General features: G+C 37.0%; 1 protein-coding gene across 3 annotated transcripts in view; it reads left to right on the forward strand.

Annotated features, from left to right (window-relative positions):
- LOC121867461 (hippocampus abundant transcript 1 protein-like) overlaps positions 1 to 19606 on the forward strand; it is a 133263-nt gene extending 113657 nt beyond the window's left edge. For all 3 annotated transcript variants that reach the window (XM_042367373.1, XM_042367383.1, XM_042367394.1), the window contains 9 exons: positions 7602 to 7729; positions 8372 to 8549; positions 9619 to 9777; positions 10820 to 10933; positions 11798 to 11923; positions 12822 to 12978; positions 13203 to 13333; positions 14290 to 14455; positions 16080 to 19606. In XM_042367373.1, the coding sequence (XP_042223307.1) occupies positions 7602 to 7729; positions 8372 to 8549; positions 9619 to 9777; positions 10820 to 10933; positions 11798 to 11923; positions 12822 to 12978; positions 13203 to 13333; positions 14290 to 14455; positions 16080 to 16177 (1257 nt within the window). In that variant the 3' untranslated portion in view covers positions 16178 to 19606. The remainder of the gene's footprint in view (positions 1 to 7601; positions 7730 to 8371; positions 8550 to 9618; positions 9778 to 10819; positions 10934 to 11797; positions 11924 to 12821; positions 12979 to 13202; positions 13334 to 14289; positions 14456 to 16079) is intronic.
- The last annotated feature ends 1333 nt before the right edge of the window (positions 19607 to 20939 follow it).

A 20939-nucleotide genomic window follows, 5' to 3' on the forward strand; every position in this document is an offset into this window, starting at 1 on the left:
GTGTGTGTGTGTGTGTGTGTGTGTGTGTGTGTGTGTGTGTGTGTGTGTGTGTGTGTGTGTGTGTGTGTGTGTGTGTGTACACTCCATTTTGCACCCACTATATTATTGTTGTTTGTTTTTTTTATCTCGTTTTCGTCATTTTTTCTCACTTTTTGTTCCCTTATTATTTTCTTGTGGTGGGGAGAGGGGCAGGATACCGATACACAACAGTAAACATCAAGAGTCGAGGGAAACGTTATACATATTAATTAACTATGCCTATTGTCTCTCCCTAACATGTCTTTCTTATTGAGAGTTGAAAAAAAAATATATTGTCTTCTTCCCATATTATTTTTCTCAGCTCGTGGGTTTGAAACATTATCACCACTCTCTCTCACTCCACGTAGCAACTCAGGCAAGCACACACACGCCTTGCTGCCTCTGACCTACTTTCCTTCCATCGTGTGTTAGTAAAGAATAGGTCAAGAGAGAGAGAGAGAGAGAGAGAGAGAGAGAGAGATTGTGCTTGTATGTTACCATGTGTGATGAGGCAGAAGTAATACGGGGTTTATCTTTGGTTTATCGTGACATGTTGATCCAGGATGAACGGGGGTTCCGTCGTGGCCCCTGATGGCCTGGTCTGGTGTGGCCCGGGCTGCCCTTGCCGCCACTTGGACTCCAACTCAGGTACAACTTTAACGGTGGTGGCGGTGCGGATATCTCCCGCTGATGATGCTAAGGCCCCCGACACCCCACCCCTCCTCACCCACCCCCCTCCTCACCCCCCTCCTCACCCACCCCTCCTCTCCTCACCCCACCCCCTCCCCACCCCCCTCACCCACACCCATCCACCCCCCTCACCCACACCCCTCCTCCACCCCACCCCCCTCCTCACCCCACCCCTCCTCACCCACACCCACCCCCCTCCTCACCCCACCCCCCTCCTCACCCCCCCCCCTCCCCTCACCCCACCCCCTCCTCACCCCACCCCATCCTCACCCACACCCCCTCCTCACCCCACACCCCCTCTCCCACCTCCTCACCCACACCCCCCTCCTCACCCCACCCCCCCTCCCACCCACCCCCTCCTCACCCCACCCACCCCCTCCTCACCCACACCCCTCTCCTCACCCACACCCCCCTCCTCACCCACACCCCCCTCCTCACCTTCTGCTGTAGGAATTGGAGGGGGATGCGTTGAGCCATACCAAGGTTTTCCCTTTTCTAACAATACAAGAGGAAGCTCGTCTGGGAATTAGAGGTTTTTCGGTGCACTGGATATGAGACATACACACGCACAAGAGGGACAACTAATCCCGAAATAGGTCACCCATGATTAATTTCCCCGGGGGGCGGTGAAGTCGATATGGAGGGACGATTGATGTGGGTCGTGAGAAAGGGGAAGGGGGTGAGGTAGGTGGGGGGCGTCTCTGGAGGAAGGAGTGGTGTCCCTAGTGTGCATGGGGTGGTCGTGGAGGAGATGAGGTGGGGGCGGTGACAGGAGGTTGTGGTTAGTGAGGAGAAGAGCAGTACTGAAGGAAGGAGGACAGTGGTGGAGGAACATACTGTGGGTAGAGCCAGCTGGGATAAGACGGTACGAGGGATTGTGTTTTATAAAGGACATCCCATTATTGGTAGTGGGCTGGGATAGGAAACAGCTGCTGCCCCCCCAAGATGATAAGTTGGGGACAAGAAAAATATAAATGGCACATAATGTATAGAAAGAGATGGCCAGAAATACAGATGAGAAAAAGAGAAAATAAACGATTGATAAGAAAAAAGAATAAAGAAAACTAAATATTGATGGATGACTATACTATTTATATGTCTGCTATGCCAATTAATATTTAACCTCTCCTCTTCCTCCTTTCCCTTCCACTATCACTGACAGAAGGGTGAAGGTGGGGGTGTAACAAGTCAGGTGCAGAAACATTAGTGACAGGAGAGGTGGTGTTGGGTCAAGCAGGGGATATTTATTAGGCTTTGAGCTGGTGTTATTCGCCCATTTTCTAAGCATTCGGGTTACTTATTATTATCCCAAAGGCGCCCTCCGAGCCGTAATTAATTTTTACAAACCAAATATATGTACGTGATTTGGTTCGGGTTACTACGGTATTTTCTCGATTTAAAGGAATGATTTTTTCCGTTATTGATTTTAGTTCGCTAATTTGAGTTGAATTCTGTTGACCACCGCTCACTCCTCCATAAAGGCGGCAAACAGCAGCGCACGCTCTCAGTCTGTGTCCTGTGCATGTGCCGTCTGCCCATTCTCTGCTTGTGATCCTTTTTTGCTCTAAGTGTGCTACGAAATCATGCCGAAGGTGTCGCAAAAGTCCCAGAAAGGAAGTACCTGTACTGGTAGTTAGGTCCTAATTTACAGTAGTTAGGTAGGATTTTTTGTATTTGTGAACTGATTTCCTTTGTTTTAGGAATACATTGGGGGTTTCCTTGTAGTTAGGTACTCAACTACAATAGTTAGTTACTAACTGCACACCTTATTTTCATGGATGACAAGAAATAAAATAATTCTAAATGGATGTCACTTAAATATCTCTGGTGCATTTGAAAGCAAGCAAAGGACAGTAATTATCGTAAGTAGGAGTATCACAACATATGAAATTATTCATCAAAATAGACTGAAATAATAATGTAATTGTCTTTACAAGAACTGAAGGAACAGTTAAAGAATAAAAAAATTTCGAAAATAAAATACAGTACACTACAGGGTACAGTAAACCTTCGACGATCCGGTCCCGGGAAATCCGGGTTTCGGAAGATCCTGATAAAAACTTGGGGCTTCTGGGCTAAGAAACCTCCTAGAAGTTTCCCTAAGAAATATTCCCAAACCAGAGCAAAGAACATTTTAGGCCTATGGGCGCTGCTTGACCCATCAGTTGCTTGGACACAGGTGCCCGAGGAGGAGGGAAACATAAAGAGAGTTGACAATTGTTGTTTGTGGGAATATTATTTCATTCACTCTAATAATGATACAATGTTTCTTATTATGTTATCATAGGTAAATGCATAGTTTATATACGGTAATTTGTTTATCACTATATTAGTACTGTATTTTTGGTGTTTCTTATATCATTTATTATTTGGCGGAAAATCCGGACAATCGGCTTTTCTGGACAGGTGGTCCCCCCTTTTAGTCCGGATCTTCGAGGGTTCACTGTACACTATGATTTTATATTCTCCATTAAGAGGAAAAAACAGTGCAGTACAGTTTAGTGCTCTTTTATCATGTCATTTAGTGTTCTCTTTTGTGTTTCAATCAAACAAGTTACCTTCTCTCTTGAAAAAGAAGCTTTATAGCCACCACTTGCACTTCAGCATTCAATTTTGGCACCACAGATCAAGCTGATTTGTTTACATTTATCTTGCCCAGGCTTACCAACCCTCCTGAGTTGTGGCATTACGGTTACTAATTGGTAACCCGAATGTACAAGCTGCTAATGGAGTTTGACGGATCCATTTGTCAGGTTACTAAAACTTAACCCGACATTCAGAATTGTTCCTCGGACTTGCTGCCCGGAATGTTTAGAAAATGGCCAAGTGACGCCCTCGATCATCACCACTACCGTACACAGGAAAACCATATTTTTATTGGTTTAGTTGCGTAAAATAGATGCCGGGATGTGTGTGTGCCATGAAAGATTTTTTGTCACTATTTATGTGCGTTAGACCTATATATATTTTCTGTTACTGTTAAAAAAAGATAAAAAAATATGAAGATGCATCACCTCTCATTCGTTTTATTCGCAGAAAAAGGATGATGGTACAGATATGATTTTTTTTTAATGGTGAGAGAGAAAAATGTTAGGTAATGGCACTTTTTATGTATACAGTACAACTCTCTCTCTCTCTCTCCACAAATCTTTGAGTTTCAAGCTGCGTGACTGATTTTTGCATTCTTTATAGCTTTTCCTGTTTCATTTACCATTGCATTGGATTATCAGATGGTCTATTCTATTATATTTTTTCACATGACATTTATAATATGTATTTATAGGAGAAATGGTATTTTATTTTTGGTGATGCAATGGAAGTTTAAAATACAGCTGCTCCCCGACTTATGACGGGGTTAGGGACCCAAACCCAGGTTGTAAGTCGAATTGGCTGTAAGTCGAAAATGCTTAAATAATACATAGAAAATCTAAAATGGGTGTCTCTTTTTCTTCTCAGCACCACAAAACTCTCACTTTTAAGCTTGCCAGTCATTTTAAAGTGAATTACAAACGAAAATTTTGTCAGTACACAGCGCAATCACTGACGTTGGGACTCGAAAATACGTAATTTGACAAAATTTGGGGAAGACTGAGGCGGTTGTATGTCCGGGTGGTCGTAAGTCGGGAAGTAGCTGTAGTTGGGCGAGTACAATAGTGTCACCACCATGGCTCACAATAGTACTATGTCACTTTAATGTGTCTGTGTTCCACCACTTCATTGCCTTTTTCTGCTGTATGAACATAATGTATTCTAAATGTAGTGGAATAAGGTCCTTTAAAAAAATTATTTCTGTAGCTTTAAAGTATATTTTCATGATATCTAGGTTAAGACAAGAACTTTCTAATAAATCATATAGCATTATTGTAACTTTATTTTGTACCTCTTACCCCTTTGTGTTGAGGACATTGTGACAGGCCCAGGGGAGAGGTTTAGGCCAGTGTGGAGCCTTATGGTGAGAGAAAGTAAAGATTGAGACACAGCTGAGGGATTATCTGTGCCCCTACCGGAATGGCTGGTCCTGGTGGTGGACCGCTAATTGACTTGGGTCTGGAAGGAGGGGATAGAGATTTGGTAGAGGGAGGGGAAGGAGTGGGTAGTGGGAGAGGAAGGGTGGGGAAGGAGTAGGTAGTGGGAGAGGTAGGGTGGGGAAGGAGTAGGTAGTGGGAGGGGAGAGAAAGACTAGGTAGTGGGAGAGGAAGGAGTGGGTAGTGGGAGAGGTTTAAGAGAGGTGCATGTGTGGGGTTAAAGTTAAGGGCAAGGTGTGGTGATGAGTGTATAAAGATGAAAGCATCAAACTTTAAGTAGTTGAAACGTTGTACTGCACCCTTGTCGACCAGCTTTCCATGGAGGTTAGTCTTTATATGGTACCTTTCTATTGGTATCATACTATAACAAGGTTGGTGGTCTACTTATTTTACTCAGTCGGGCGGTACTGTAGTCACTTAAAGGGGTCATGTGATTTTGTAGATATATATATTCTAGTCTCCATCCATCTGCTATTGGGGTCTCTTTGTTTTAGATTAATGTATTAGTTAGGAAGGGTAGTGGAAAGAGATATCTGCCCTTTTAAGGTTATTCATCAAAGATGTGCAATGAAGTCACCTACTTTCGATCTACTTCTAACTAGATTCCGTGGGGGAGAAAGGGAGCTCACCATACACCCTCAAAATTACAGGAAAACATTAGGTACACATTACCGGGCCACTCATGAACCTCACACTAACACTTCCGCAGCCAAACTGTCTGTCTTTTTCTAACACTGCCTTTCCTGTTGTTGAATAGGCCTTTTCAGTCTCCAATCAGAGTAGGGTTTTTCCAAGGGTCCTTATGTTCTGTTACCCTGATTGGTTGGCATACTGTATGGCCAGGGTTATCTCCATGGTGCACCCCTTATAGGTTACATGTTATTCTTTGAGGCTGTAACTAATTGTGTCCATCTGGTCTGACAAGTGCCATAAACATTGCAATGGTCGTTCACATGGGTGTATAGGTGCCGGCCTGTGTGGTTGTCCTGTATATTACAATACAGGTATACAGTACAGGTACTTAACTTTACAGTAGGGAAGGTGGAGGAGGTAGAACACAGTGTCTGCCATACTGTCCTCCTTGTTTTAGTTTTCAGTATCCTGTGTCCATATTGTCCTAAACAGGCCACCAAGCTTGTATGACCCACATTCAGTTTCACTTAATTAAGATGCTGTTGTTAGTTGCCTCTCACCAGTATTTCTGACATGTCGTGTGAGAACTGTAAGCGAAACACCGAGTAAATGTACCAACCAAGTGTCCTGAATGAAAATTGTGTTCCTGAAGCTGAAGTTTTATACAGTACAGATACAGTACAGAATACACTTATAGAGTATTCAAATATTTTTTTTTCTATTATTATTAGTCAAATGAATTTTTCCCTTGTACACAGTCTTTGATTGTTGACTAAAATTCTAATTTAAAATGTGGGGGCAGAAAGTAGAGTAGTGAATGCAGATGCTTAACTTAAAACATATCTTTGTTTTGGTTCATGGGCTTTTCTGTTGGACTTGAGGGAACCTTAGCCAAAGTTGTCATTTATATTGCATCTTGAGCGACAAGTGAACTATCCCCAGTAATTTTTTATTAGCATAGTTCTCACTTTTGCACTTCATAGCACCACATGCACTTATACAAACATCCAACAATTTTGACACCATACAGTACTGTACCACATGCCTTAGTGCAGAGGTGCCAGATCTACAGGTAAATCTGGATTCCTGCAAGATTTTGGATGCACAGTACAGTACTAAAACAGTAAAAAAAATACAGAAAACAAGGATTTAATACCATTTAATATCCTTTATTAGTACTGTATATGTGGAAAAATAATGCATTACTGTACTGTATGGTACTCAAAGTCTACAGGATTTGGGGATAAGAATCTACACAAATTTTTTGGTCAGCATGTGACAGCTCTGCCAGAGTTCACGGTAAAACTACAGCCCTATCACAGCTGCATCCTGTGTTGTTAGATAATGTAGTCACAGATGTGTGGTATTCTGAGATTAACTACCAAATGGGATTCCCAGGCATGATGCTCAAATTTGATGTTATAATGTCATACTGTACAGCACCTAAACAACTTAGGTCTTTAAATGTTGGTCAACACTGTACACTAGTCAACAACAATTTAAATACTGTAGCTATTAAGGGAGTTGCATAAAGCTGGAGCATCACTTAGTATTAGAGTACAGTACAGTGTCTATGATGAAGGTCTTCTCCGTTGCCAAGATGGCAGAGTTATGTTGATAAATTATACCATAAATTTTAGTAGTATTCTCAGCATTGCAACTCAGAAGACCCCCACAGAAATTGCTCGTCTCCTCTGGGTTATGCAGACACTTTTTAATGCAGTACAATATAATATATTATACTGCATATATATATATATATATATATATATATATATATATATATATATATATATATATATATATATATATATATATATATATATATATATATATATATATATATATATATATATATATATATATATATATATATATATATATATATATATATATATATATATATATATATATATATATATATATATATATATATATATATATATATATATATATATATGATTAACCCACCAGGGCACAGGTCATTGACCCACAGCAGGGCTTGGGGGGCGAAAATATATAATAATAATAATAATAATAATAATAATAATAATAATAATAATAATAATAATAATAATAATAATAAAGGACCATAAGTAAATACCCCCCAAAAAATCGATATTGAGAAACAATACTGTACTGTATACTGTAGTATGTGTGCTGTGTTGTCAAAGTATGAGAAACAATGTTGGATTTTATTTATTTACTGTTACTAATTTTAATGGTTATTTGCAGGGTATACTGTCCTTCCTGAGTGCCCCACTGATTGGCGCGCTCTCAGACTTATGGGGTCGCAAGTTCTTCCTGTTCATCACCGTCTTCTTCACTTGTCTCCCCATCCCATTCATGAAGATCAACACATGGTGAGTCTCTCTCTCTCTCTTTCACTCTTTTATATTCCTGTAATCATCTGCTAATTACCCACCACCTCTTCAACAAGACACAGGTGGTATACCAATGGGCTCCAACCTATAGTCCACCCCAAACTCACTTTATAAACACACTGTACGTACAATACTTAAAAAATCAGCTGTTATGACGAAGCAGCATAGTGAAGTGATCTTAAATTTCTCTCAGGAAACAAGGAAGATATATGGTGGAGAAGACAATATGGATGTACAGTACTTGGATACCCAGCTCACCTTAATTTTAGAAATTGTAATAGATTTCCTTGTTTGAAATTGATAGTCTGCCAAGGAAGCTGCATATATGTACTGTACTAATGATAATAATACCAGGTGTTTAAAAAGAACCAGTGCAATAAGTTTGCTGGTGCACATATGTGTTGAAGACTTACCTTCACAGCCCTAAGTCTATTACAGTATTACTAGAGAATACAGAATTTGACAAAGATAATTATTTTATAGGAAATATTACCTTTCGTAATTGTTCACCTCAAATTCATGTGTCAAGAGAGATTCTTTATTAACATCATAATATGTGATAATATCTGATATCCTTAATACCTAAATGTTGAGACTAATATTTGTCCTTTATAATTGCAGGTGGTACTTTGCCCTCATCAGCATGTCAGGAGTGTTTGCAGTTACTTTTAGCATTGTCTTTGCGTATGTTGCGGATGTGACTGATGAATCGGAGCGCAGCAGTGCCTATGGCCTGGTCTCAGCCACTTTTGCTGCAAGCTTGGTCACTTCACCAGCATTAGGAGCTTACCTGGGCACTGTAAGGGAGTACTATCTTTTGTTTAACATATAGCAGGGTTCACCTAACCTAACCTTACCCACACCATAAATGCCCATCCCCATAAATGCCCATCCCACATCTCTGGTAAAGTACTCGTATCTCACATTTCTTAAAGCTATATAGCCTGCCAAAGAATTGAGGCTCAAATGTGGTCTAAGTCAACAGGCTTCTTTCATCCACTAACTTGTTTTGGTAAAGATATATTTTGTTGCTGCAGTATGTCACCAGATATTGTGGTGGCACTTTGAACCCTTGACCATTTTACCCTTATAGTCAAATATCTGGCCAAAACCCTGCTAGACTCATATGTATATCAGAGTCACATATGACAGGGAATACAGTGTGCTGTACTTTAGTTCTTAATCTGAATTATACTGTAGTGATCTTTTTATTAGTGTTTGCAAAGAAGGTCTTTATATTTATAGTTTCTTTATGTTACATTAACACAAATAAAAATTTTATCTCGGTAACTTGGATGGTTAACTGCAGGTAATAGAATATCATGATTTTGAGAAGTAAATCAGAAAGGGAAAGAAGGGTACTCAGAAGGATGCTCAGTAGTTTAAAGGTTGTGATCAAAGAATTAAGAATAGGTGTACAGTACTACTGATAGAGTGAAGACTTGTTAATTTATGTAAGTGTAAAACTGGCCCACCATGGTATTTTTTTTAATGAAAATACACTGTAAAAATTTAAATTCTAAAAATAGGTATTGGGATGGAAAATAGAGTTAACAATGAGGAAAAAATAAGTATAGAAGGTTTAAAGTAAAACAGGACGTGTTTAATACAATATTGTAAAACCACTTGATATAGTTGTGATAATATGTATACTGTATTCAATGTCCAAAAGTATGTGTGAGTCATAACAATAGTTACTGTATTATGAAGACCTAAAGATACATTCTTAATCAGGAAAAAGATAAATACAGGTGTTGGTGATGTTGAGATACTGTAAAAGTAGAATTAATGTTATGTGTTTCTTTCAGTAAACTTGTTTAGTCGTGCGGTTTATATTCCAGCCATAATTTCTTGATAATTTGTTTCAGGTGCACAGTGATGACCTTGTAGTGGGTCTGGCAACAGCTATAGCAATATTGGATGTGTTCTTCATACTTGTGGCCGTACCTGAGTCATTACCAGAGAAGCTTAGATTATCATCATCATGGAGTGCCCATATCTCCTGGGAACAGGCTGACCCTTTCACAGTAAGTGTATCTCTCTCTACTCTTTTGCTGTTGTGTACACAGGACTATTACACCTGCTAACATATAGAAGGTTTTGTTATTGATGATATTTAATGATTAAAAAAAATCTGACTTTTGAGATGGTTAGAGAATACTGTACTTCCCATATAGAATCCTCCCTCTTGAAGATGATCCATAAATAAAGGAATACAGTACTTTCCATTATCTGCCTTCACAATTGGTTGAACTTAAATTTATTTTGAGAAGCAACTTACAGAGGTATGAGGATGGTTCTGGGTGATCTTGGTGAAGTAGGATTTTGGTGAATAAGGAAAAGTGAAAATTTACATCTTGGCAAGTTTTACGTATCTAGGTTTGCAGTGTGAGGGTAAGAATGGGTAAGTGGGTCGTCCTCTTGATAATTGTTTTGTTTCATTGACGGAGGGATGTGTCAAGAAGGCAGAGCAAGAATATCACAGGGAAGTTGTTATTTGTAGTTGCTATTCTGGAAATAACCTAGAGAATGGTGGTGTGTTGGCTTCACCAATCAACAAAGGCTGCTTCTCACTTGGTAACTAAAGTCAATATGATGATGGATACCTGTTGACCTTCAGCCAGTCTGATAATAGTACAACTGAATGTTAATTTAATAGAGCTGACTGTGTTATCCATTTTCACCATAGATTACTGTAATCTGGTCAGATTTTGATGATGATCCACCTGATGACTGCCTATGGTCATTCTCATCTTGGTGTCAAAGATGGAGAAACACTGTGCACATAAGTTGTGGAGTGTTAAGAATCAGAACTACATCTGTCCAACCACTCTGTATCGTAGCAGGAAGATGGCTGGTATGAATTAAAAAAAATAAAATAAATGTTATTAAACACAATAGTACACACTTTTTGTGTGTGATTGAATTTTGCACTTAGATTTCTAACTTATTAAAATAAATAAATTAGACATCCTTTAGATAGTTTATGTTCTTACTTTGTTTATTAGCCAATTATTTCCTTTTTTCCATATTTATGTTAAAGTGTATTCAGTAATGTGTTTATTGCAGGCTTTGTGGAAAGTGGGTAAAGACCGCAATGTGCTGTTAATCAGTGTTTCGGTCTTCCTGTCCTACCTACCAGAGGCTGGCCAGTATTCCTGTTTCTTTGTCTACCTCAGGCTGGTAAGACCATACACCCATCCTTCATTAATTTATCCTATTATTGTGACTGTGTGTTAGTCCAAAACTAAGCACTGAAAATAAATATTCTTATTGTACAAAACTTTTCAGTGAATTAAAGAGATTATATCACCTTTATCATCAGCAATTATCCATTGACATTTTTTTTTTTTTTTTTTTTTACAAAAATATTCTCTACCCTTAATATTTATGTTGGGTACATTCTTTAAAACACTTCAAGAATACTGACATGGAAAAAATGGGGGCTGGGTTTTAGGTATAACTGAACATGGGGGATAAATGTTTTACTGTATATCAATAAATACAACCCAGAGCTCACTGTACACTTAGGAACCATGATTACGGGCAAGTTAATGAGCAACAGGCTGTAAAAATGAACAATAGCAAGTTAAAAGAAGCTACCCGGTACTTTCCCTTCACGTGAATTAACATTCATCGCACAAATAATTATTTTATCCACTTCCCAGTATTGTTTGTTTTACAGTTCATCATAGTGCAGGGATATAAAATAATTTCTCATGTATGCACTCCAGAAGAGGCTATTTTCCAGTTGTTAGTGGCTTGACTCATCAACAGGATGTTTTGGATGTGGGCCAAATTTAGAATGTGCTTATCATTATGTTTACTGTTAAATAATGCTCAATTTTTTTTCTCTGGTGTGTTATTATTATCTACCAGGAACAAACTCTTTAAAAAATTGTGTTAGGCCAGAACGGTTGCATGACTTTACCCTCTCCTTCATTGTGCATAATTTATAGAATAGATTGTGATTTACTGTATGTTATATATTTGAGAATGTTATGATACCTCTTTATCTAAAACATGGCCAACATTACACCTTGGCAGGTAATGGACTTCTCAGCAGAAAGGGTGGCAACCTTCATAGCAGTAGTAGGGATCCTGTCTGTTGTGGCTCAAACTGCACTCCTTAGTCTCCTCATGAAGAAGCTCTCCAACAAACATGTCATCATGGTAAGAAAATGAGTTTGGATATTTATGTGTTAACTATATTGTGGTGTATTTATTGCTACAGTAATACAGTACAGTATGTTGAATTACCATACATTGGCACATCTGGAATGTTGTAAGACCAGACTGTAGATTCTCCATTGACTATATTCAGATTAAATTAAGGACAGAATAACAGCAAAGAAGCAGACACGACAATTTATAGTGCTGTACTTCATGATTTGTTAACTTTCAATTTAATGGTGATTAGCTACTAAGCAGAGTTTTCATGCAAAGGCATGCATATTATTGCCTGTTACTTAGAAACAACAAATTATTATGCAGGGTTGAAAAAGTGTAAACATAAAATCCAGGTGAAAATAGGCAAAATTGTTTCACACACCTGTCTACAATGTGTATTGTATATTCCTTTTGCATTATTTTGGCAAGTAATTTGTTATTCCTAAGTAATGACAAATATTGTGTGTGATTTTTGTAAGCTGTGAAACAACTGTGAATTACTGAATGAAACTTCTACAAATCTTAAGATCCCCTCACACTGACGGGTACAGCACGAAGATTACCTCACCAGTTTGAGACCATTCTATGCAATAAATTAGGCTTTTAAAGTGATGTGCTACTGTATCTGCATCCCAGAAGGGAGAAGGGCTATTATGATTACTTCTTTCATGTGTCCACCAGTCAGTCAGAGGTCAAGGTCATGTTCACAGCTCAGATTCTTTTATTTACACTTAAAATGGTACAGTACACTCATAAAAATTTGTACAGATTTTCCAGTAATTTCTTATTTTAGTTTAGATTCTCTTAATTGCACATTTAAAAGTACTGTATACAGTATATTATTTTTCCAAAATTCCTGTGAAATTTGTGCAAAAGATAAATTTGGGTAAATTATCTACAGGTGGGACTAGTATTCGAGATGCTTCAGCTCATGTGGTATGGGTTCGGTTCCAAGATTTGGATGATGTGGGCAGCCGGGCTTCTGGCATCTGTATCTTCCATTACATACCCTGCCATTAGTGCCTATGTTAGCACGCACACTGATGCTGATAAACAAGGTATGTACAGTACAGTAATCCCTCACTTATGTCTGGTTCACTACAAAAATGGTTTGAACATTAATTAATCAAATTTTATCAAAGTTCACTCCTTATGGGAAATGAGGGTCGGGTTACCAAAGACCAGAAATGGGTATCAACCCCCTAAAAAATTAGACTTTAAATAAATTCTAGCCATAGTTGCCAGGTATCATGACTTAATTATGTGTTTGCTTGTACTTCAGGTGTGGTGCAGGGTATCATTACGGGCATGAGGGGGCTGTGTTCCGGCCTTGGTCCCGCAGTGTTTGGTTTCATCTTCTATCTCTTCCATGTGGATCTCACCCCAGAGTTAGCAAATGATGGCTCACACAGAGTAAGGATAATGTTGGATGGCAATAGTGTTTAGAAATTGTCTTGTGCATTTTTTTATTATTATTAATTAGGCCTTCAGATATATGTCACACCTGGTACCATTTGTATTTACCCAAAAATGAAATCCACAGACTCAAATTACAAACTAATATTAAGAAGGAATCTTCCTATTTAATTTAAGCACTTTTTATATTGTCTTTGGTATGATAAATGGAGTACACAGTATTTACTTTAGCATCAAGTCTTGGAACACACACCATCGCATTTCATTATATATGAATATTAAGTGTGCCAATAGAGTTTATTTACAAAATTTTCTGAACCCCTAATTTGTGTGCCTAATATTCCGACACAATTAACACAGTTTTTTATGTGCTATATCTTAACCTAACCTAAAAGTGTCTGGACCATAAGAGTTTCTAGTTCATGAAAATCCAGAGAAGGGAAGATAAACTGGTACTATAACTACCGGGAGTTGAAAAATTACCTAGTTATGGTGTTGTGTTTTGGTTTGTATTCATAGGATAAAAGAAGATTAAATTTATTATTTATTCCCACAATCCCTCCTGAGTACTAGACATGCAGGTGAACACATTGATTTGCACCTGTTTGCACGTACAGTCAGGTTCAAAAGTTCGCTCCCACCCAAAATGAAGCAGGAGCGACCCCAAACGAGATAAATCAGTCAGAGTAAATAAGTTCGGAGACTCATTTCCATGACTCAATTTCACCGCGGGGAGTGAACTTTTATCCCCGATTGTACATAATTACTTTTATTTGGTAGCAGGAGTACACAAAAATTATCCAAGATATTGCAATGAAAAAAATTTGGGCTTCTTATGCATCCATTGTATACTGACTTAAGTTTTCTAGTGTGCATTTCCATATTTTATTAACACTTTCTGGCTGTTGGGATCATATATGTGTTTCAATCATGGCTCTAATTTTAATTTTCAGCCTAATGGGTCATCTATCGGAAATGGTACAACTCCACACATTACCAGTAGTCCAAACCTTGTACCGGGCCCACCCTTTGTATTTGGAGCATTATTGGTCATCTGTGCACTCATGGTAGCTGCATTTATACCAGAAGGAGCTTCTGTCAAAACTCGAAAACAATCAGGTAAGGACATGTATGAAAATAGTGCAGTAGAAAGTCATAGTAATGATTTTTTAACTTTTGTTGCAGGTGTATACCCGTTAACCCCAGAGAAACAGTACAGTGGGGGGGAAGGTTTATTTATGTGCCTCTTAACTCACCGAGAAAACAAGACCTCTAAGATATAAACACGTACATAGAATGGTTTTATGTTCATCTGACACTTATAAAAGAATATACTGAGGAGAGTGTGTATGGTTATATTGAGGGTGTTATGTAGTATTGAGCAGTTATACAAATAAAGTACTGTATGACATAACCATAGCATTACTCAAGTCCTATGTATTCAGGGAAGAGAGTGTTTGTATGATAGGCCGTGAAGCCTATGGCAACCATAATGGAGCTTATTTCACTAGTTTATGACAGGATTAGAGATTTGAAAAAAGAAGGATGGTTATTATGGAAAATAATTATCCAAAATTTTTTTAGTTATTATTATAATTATTGTTATTATTATTATTACTGCAGGCAGTCCTCACTAACCCACTCCTGTTATACACAATTCACTGTGCAGCATATTTTCACTCTTACTCATCTTTTTTCTTTTGTGCAAATTTCAAAAGTTCTTTATCACCCAAACTACTTTAGACTGCATCAGTCTGCTTCAACCTTTGATGTCTAATAGGATCCATTACTTTCTTACTATTCTTTTGTTAACCTGGATGTTAGGTCAGCGACCTATCCTTCGTATTGAGGTTTATTATGCAAACAAAACCCCTATGTAATATTAATCTTGCATGTACCTGCTCAAGCAAGCTGAGTGGTCACTCATAAATCGTGGATGGAATTGGAAATTATTGAAATTGGTCAGCAACTGGCGAGGATAAATTTAAGTTGCTTTTCCCACATGACCAAACCACCTCAATTGTTTTTCTCAGTCTCACTTTCCAACCATATATCTTATTTTATTTATTTTTTCTCAACCAACCTCCACCTGTACACTTATCATTGCTTATTCACATCTGTTTATCTATTCTTTTAACAGCATTCAAGTGTTTCATTTCACCCAAAATTATGTTCCCTTAACTAGTGCATGGGATTATGTGTGTCCTATCCCTATGTTAACATGGTAACTCTAGAAGCAATTTACAGATTTTCATGACAGTGTAACAGAAACATTGGTCCCCTCAGTATCCCTTATGTGTTCAGTAATAAAGCTTGTCCAATTAAATTTCACGATTAGGCAACTGTTTTCATTTAACTATATTTTTGTATACAGCCTTAGTGACTGAGAGGCTGTACACATTTAAGGTTATTTCCTTTGGGGTGATAAGGACATCTGGGGATATGAGGAGTAAACAGTGTATATGAATTTAAATTAATGTGCATCCACTTGGTGTCTCATTCTATACTTGCCTTTTCCATGTTTCACAAGGATGAGTAAGAGTTTCATTTCTCCCATTCATAAAATTTCTGATTTATAAACCATTCCATTGTCTGTTCATGTGATGGTTTAACTCATAATTAGGACTTACTGCAAACGACCTTTTAAAGAGGAGGCAGTTTATCTTGGCAACTGTATGAGTCAGAGCAGATGTCTTTCTTTTTTCTCTTTCTAAAAATTAGTTTTTTATTGTTATTATTACAGGAAGCAGTTTAGAAATGAGATATGAGAGAGGCCACAAGCAAAATGATAGCATGGATGCAGCATCTTTACCGCTTATGGATGAAACAGGTGTTGTCTAGCATCTTACTACTTATTAGTGATGAAAAACTCAACAAAATGTGACTTATTACCTCTATTGCATTGTGATTGCCGAAGTGAGGGCGGATTCTGTAGTACACTAGCTGTGTTCTGCAGAGATATGACATGGCATTATCTGTTTACAGTTGCAGAAATGTCATGGCATTTTCACGCTTCCTTCAGTAAGGAGAGACGGAGAAGGGCGCATTGAAAAATTGCCCTAATTTTTAAATGGTGCTTACTTCTCTGGAAAGTCTGAATAGTGATACAGATGAACTGGCGACAGAACAACAGTAGTGATGGTAGTAAATGATAATTCACAATGTCACAAACTGTGTAGAACTAATGGTATGCATTTGGTGCTGGTGAAAACAAAGAGTTTGAATGTTGAATTTTTCACGCTTTTTGTGTTGCATTGATTATCAAGGTTTTGTTGTCTTGTTGTGGAGGGGGTATTTTTTTCAATTATTATAAATCAAGTTTACACTCAATAGACATAATGCTATATTTCAAATGATAGTATATATAATGATATTTATTGTAATTTTTATTGTGATTTTTATTCTGACTGAAGTATCTGATTTTTTAAGTCTTGAAAATTCATTTATTGCTTTTTGCAAATTAGAAGACTACAGAATCATTTTCTTGACAATACTGTAGATCATTTTTATATATTCTGATCTTTCTCTTTGCTGGACCAAACATATTTTGCTTGATTATACAGGCATTGTAACTGGTGCTGTCTAATGCTGCTAAGTTGGAATTGTCTGGGTTGGGAGTGCCCCTCCATCTTGTGATAACTTATGCATATAAACCACACAAAGGAAAACATCACAATACAGTGTAGGTAAAGAACAGTAGCTGTATGAAGTTGGTTCTGAGTTGTGAGTAATGCTAATGTGGTCATTTTTCATAAATTCATTAAGGACACAATTATATACATATGTGTGTGTATATATAATCTCCTGTCCTCATTATGTGTGCATTGTAATGATAAAAAGATTTTAGATTTTATACATAGAAGTGATAGGACCTCAACAGATGAATTTTTATTTTCTATTTGAAGATACTATGGTAAGAACGGCTGTGTCAGCATAAGCCTATAGATAAGTAGCACCTTGTAAACTTACCGCTGGCTCCCTCATCCTTCACCTTTGTGTCCACAAGTATAGGCTGTTCAATTCTTCTTCTGCTTTCTAAAACAATGTTGGTTACTTAAATCTGGTAATAACAGACTTTGGATGTTCTGTCATTAGTGGATGTGGCTAATAAAGGTTTTTCAGGTTATAAAAATGAAATGGTAATTTTTGTTGGTAAAATTAGATGTTTATCATGTTTTTTTTGTGTTTCTTTTCACTTATGTTAAATATAGCCATAGGGTACAACAATATAGCAGTGATATCATGTTTGCTAAAAACCGTCCTTTATATAAAGTGTGAATGTCCTGTGTGAAAATAGCTCTTATCTTCTTTAGAAAATGTTTTGTTGTAGGTAAGAGCAGTGCTTTAATTTTATAATAAGCATCAGACGTGACACAATAGATTGGCTTCTGCTTTACACAAAATGGATATGCTTGTAAGTTTTCAGAAGTAATAAGCAGTAATTGTTATAATTATATTTTCTATCCTTAGTGCATTGAGATATGACTAAGAATAAAACTGTAGATTCAGCACTAGGTATTTAGAGAAGATTATGTAGTTAAATGTTATAAGTAAGTTGAAACTTAACTTATTTTATGTAGTATTTTATTTTCCAACCGAAAGATCTGTTACATTAAAGTAAAATATTGTTAACACGATAAAATCATTATTTTCATTATTTTTGTCTAAGTGACAACTTTATCTATATTAAACTTACCCAAGTCAGCCCACAATACACTGCCTCGTGCTGACCCTGTGATATGTCATGATAGTTCACTGTATTATGCTATAATTCATTTTATGAATCCTCTGGTGAAGTGATGCAACAGTATGCCAGGGCCTCTTGAGTCTAACATAGAGGTTTGCTGACTTGCTGTTTAATTGTCATTTGACAAAGAAATCAGTGATTTTACAGTTAAGAATTCTTGAGACTTTCATTCATCAAATGGAAGTACCCTGTAAAGTAACTTTAAAGTTTTTGCCGAAAGAAAGGGAAGTTGGATTATTTGTGGAGTTTTATTACCAGAGATTCATAAGACATTTTTCTTTACACCATAACTGTAGGTACAGTACTTTATATTTTGTTTATTTTTTTTTTTTAGAAATACAGTATGGATTTTTGTTTATTTCAGAAGTAATTTTTTATTCCATTAATAGTATGCTTTTGCAAAGCTCTGCAGATAGTTTATTGATCTTTTGTTTGTACAAATACTGTTATTCTAGTTTTTATAATAATTTTCAGGTTGCTCTTGTGTATTAATCAGAGCTGCTGATGAAAATTTCCTTGTGATAGTATTATATACAGACACTTCATCACCTTACTGGCTGTTCAATATTCCAGTGGACCCTAAAGGGGCAGGGTGAGGCCCCTGTTTAGGACAAAAAAAAATACTGTACAGTATCCTTAAACTTCACTTTAATTTGATCTGGTCGTATTAGCAGATCTGCAAGTGGTTTTGTTTAGAATGCTATTATCATTAAAGTACATTTATTTATGTAAAATTCAGGAATGTACAGAAGTATACAGATATTTTTTTTTATTTCTCATCTGATGTTATTACCAGACTTCACGTACTATTGACAGTATTTCAGAATAAAACAGGTCCCTTTATGGGAACTACTTTTCTTTTCATACATACAATATAGCATATCCTTGGAGTTAACATTTAGCATAGACGTGATGTATTTTTTATTTACTCAATTATGAAATTTTAGGTAGAGTATTTTGAGAGCAGTTCCATCACTATGACTGTCATTAAAATTGGCTTTTCAGAGTTAACATTTGTGATTCACTTGCTTGTCATTGACTCCTCACATTAAATGTTAAAATTTGTATTTATTTCCAAGTTTTAAAATTCGTCAAATTATTATGTTGTAAACCAAGTACCTGACAGTGATCTTTTGGCCGTGAGTCAGTTTAGTTTTTATTAAGTCAGTGTTGTGTGAGCAGGATTGGTTTCTGTATCTTTAACAAAATTGTGATCATGATTAGCTGAAGATCCTTATATTAATTTCCAAGGGCTACCTGTATATTATTTTTTTCTCTATGTACTTGTTTTCCCCGAGTCATAGTTAAGTATATCCATTACAAAACTCTTATGTGTTGTCATTACTACAGCAAAAGTGCAGTACATGTGTTGTGTTCCCTTGTCATAATTTATCCTCCCATTTGATATCATTTCCCCCCACGGTATTGTGCCCCTGTCCTGTAAGAGGTATCACTGTAATGCGTAACTCGTATGACTGGAAGTTATGACCTCCTGTAGGAAAATAAAGCCAATCTTACCATAATGTATTGCATTTACTTAACCAGTGATCTATTTTATAATTTCTACAGTAGATATGAAATGGAAATTTTAAACTTTGCATGTGACTGGGGGCATAAATCCTTATCCAAACTCATTTTTGTGTTATTTAAATAAATAAATAAAAAATAAAAAAAGAATGGGTAACCCGATTCAATTGAATAAGGACATGGACAATTAGACTTGTGTGTCTTACCTACTGTAGTATCACAGTGAAGACTTTTTCATGTACAGATAGAAAAAAATTGTACAGTAGGCTTCAACATACCCTGACTACAATGTACTCTTGATCTTACATTCAATATAATTTCATCAAGTTGTTTGTATCATGAATTTACATAATACATACTACAGTATCAATAATGCCATGATCACCTTTACTTTATATTTTATTAGCTCTTGTTTGTGCCAGCTTTGAAAGAACTGGAGTCTCGCATATAAACAGTTTACTTTTTACTACCTAAGTTTTCTTTGTGCTGGGCTTATGTTCACATGTACACTGGTGTGTGTCGTGTATTTCACCTCCCACGTGTAATGCACCGGGAAAACATCATGTGCACCAGAACACACCAGGAGTTTGTTAAATGTAAACATTTGTTCTGCTCATTTACTTGATTTCATCGTTTTGCCTCTGAAATTGTCTCGCCCAAAGTGTTCTTCAAGCTTTTCTACAAGTAAAGGACCCCTGAAGAAGCCCAAGAAACTAAGTTAAGGATAAAATGTCTTTAAAATATTGTAAAAGCTGGAAAGCTTGGCAAGGAATACCAAGTGAACAACTCGGCAGCCTCTGTGTTATCAAGAGGATTGCCGACAAAATTAGGAGTGTTTTGAACTGTCCACCAAATTTTCAGAAATTATGAAAAAACGTTAATTGTAAGGATTGAAAACCAAAATCGGATGAATATACTTGCTTGTTAACTTTACCTTTGCAACTGAGGCCTAGGGTCAGTTGTACCAAGGCAGCTGATTGATTGGCTGGCAGATAGATACATGAAGAGTCACTACAGGTTTGTAGTATTATAAATTATATTTATATTCTGATATTTTAAGGAATAATAAGTATTCAGTGTTCATCTCGGGTAATTTTTGGACTCGGGGAATTAAAATTTAGCTTGTGAAACATAGTGGTAACATAAATATCATGAAGAGAACAAGATTACAAAATTTCAGTAACATCCTCGTCGTGTTTGGTCACCTTGCTGCATGTCACTAGGCGAGGGGGAGTTTACATCGCTGAATTTCCTCATCATGTTTGTGTTCCCTTTATATTTTTATTATAAATGCATTTCACATGCTAATTTTTCCTTTCCCAAGTTTGA

This window comes from Homarus americanus, unplaced genomic scaffold (assembly GCF_018991925.1).
Source record: "Homarus americanus isolate GMGI-L3 unplaced genomic scaffold, GMGI_Hamer_2.0 scaffold32583, whole genome shotgun sequence".
NCBI lineage: Eukaryota > Metazoa > Arthropoda > Malacostraca > Decapoda > Nephropidae > Homarus > Homarus americanus.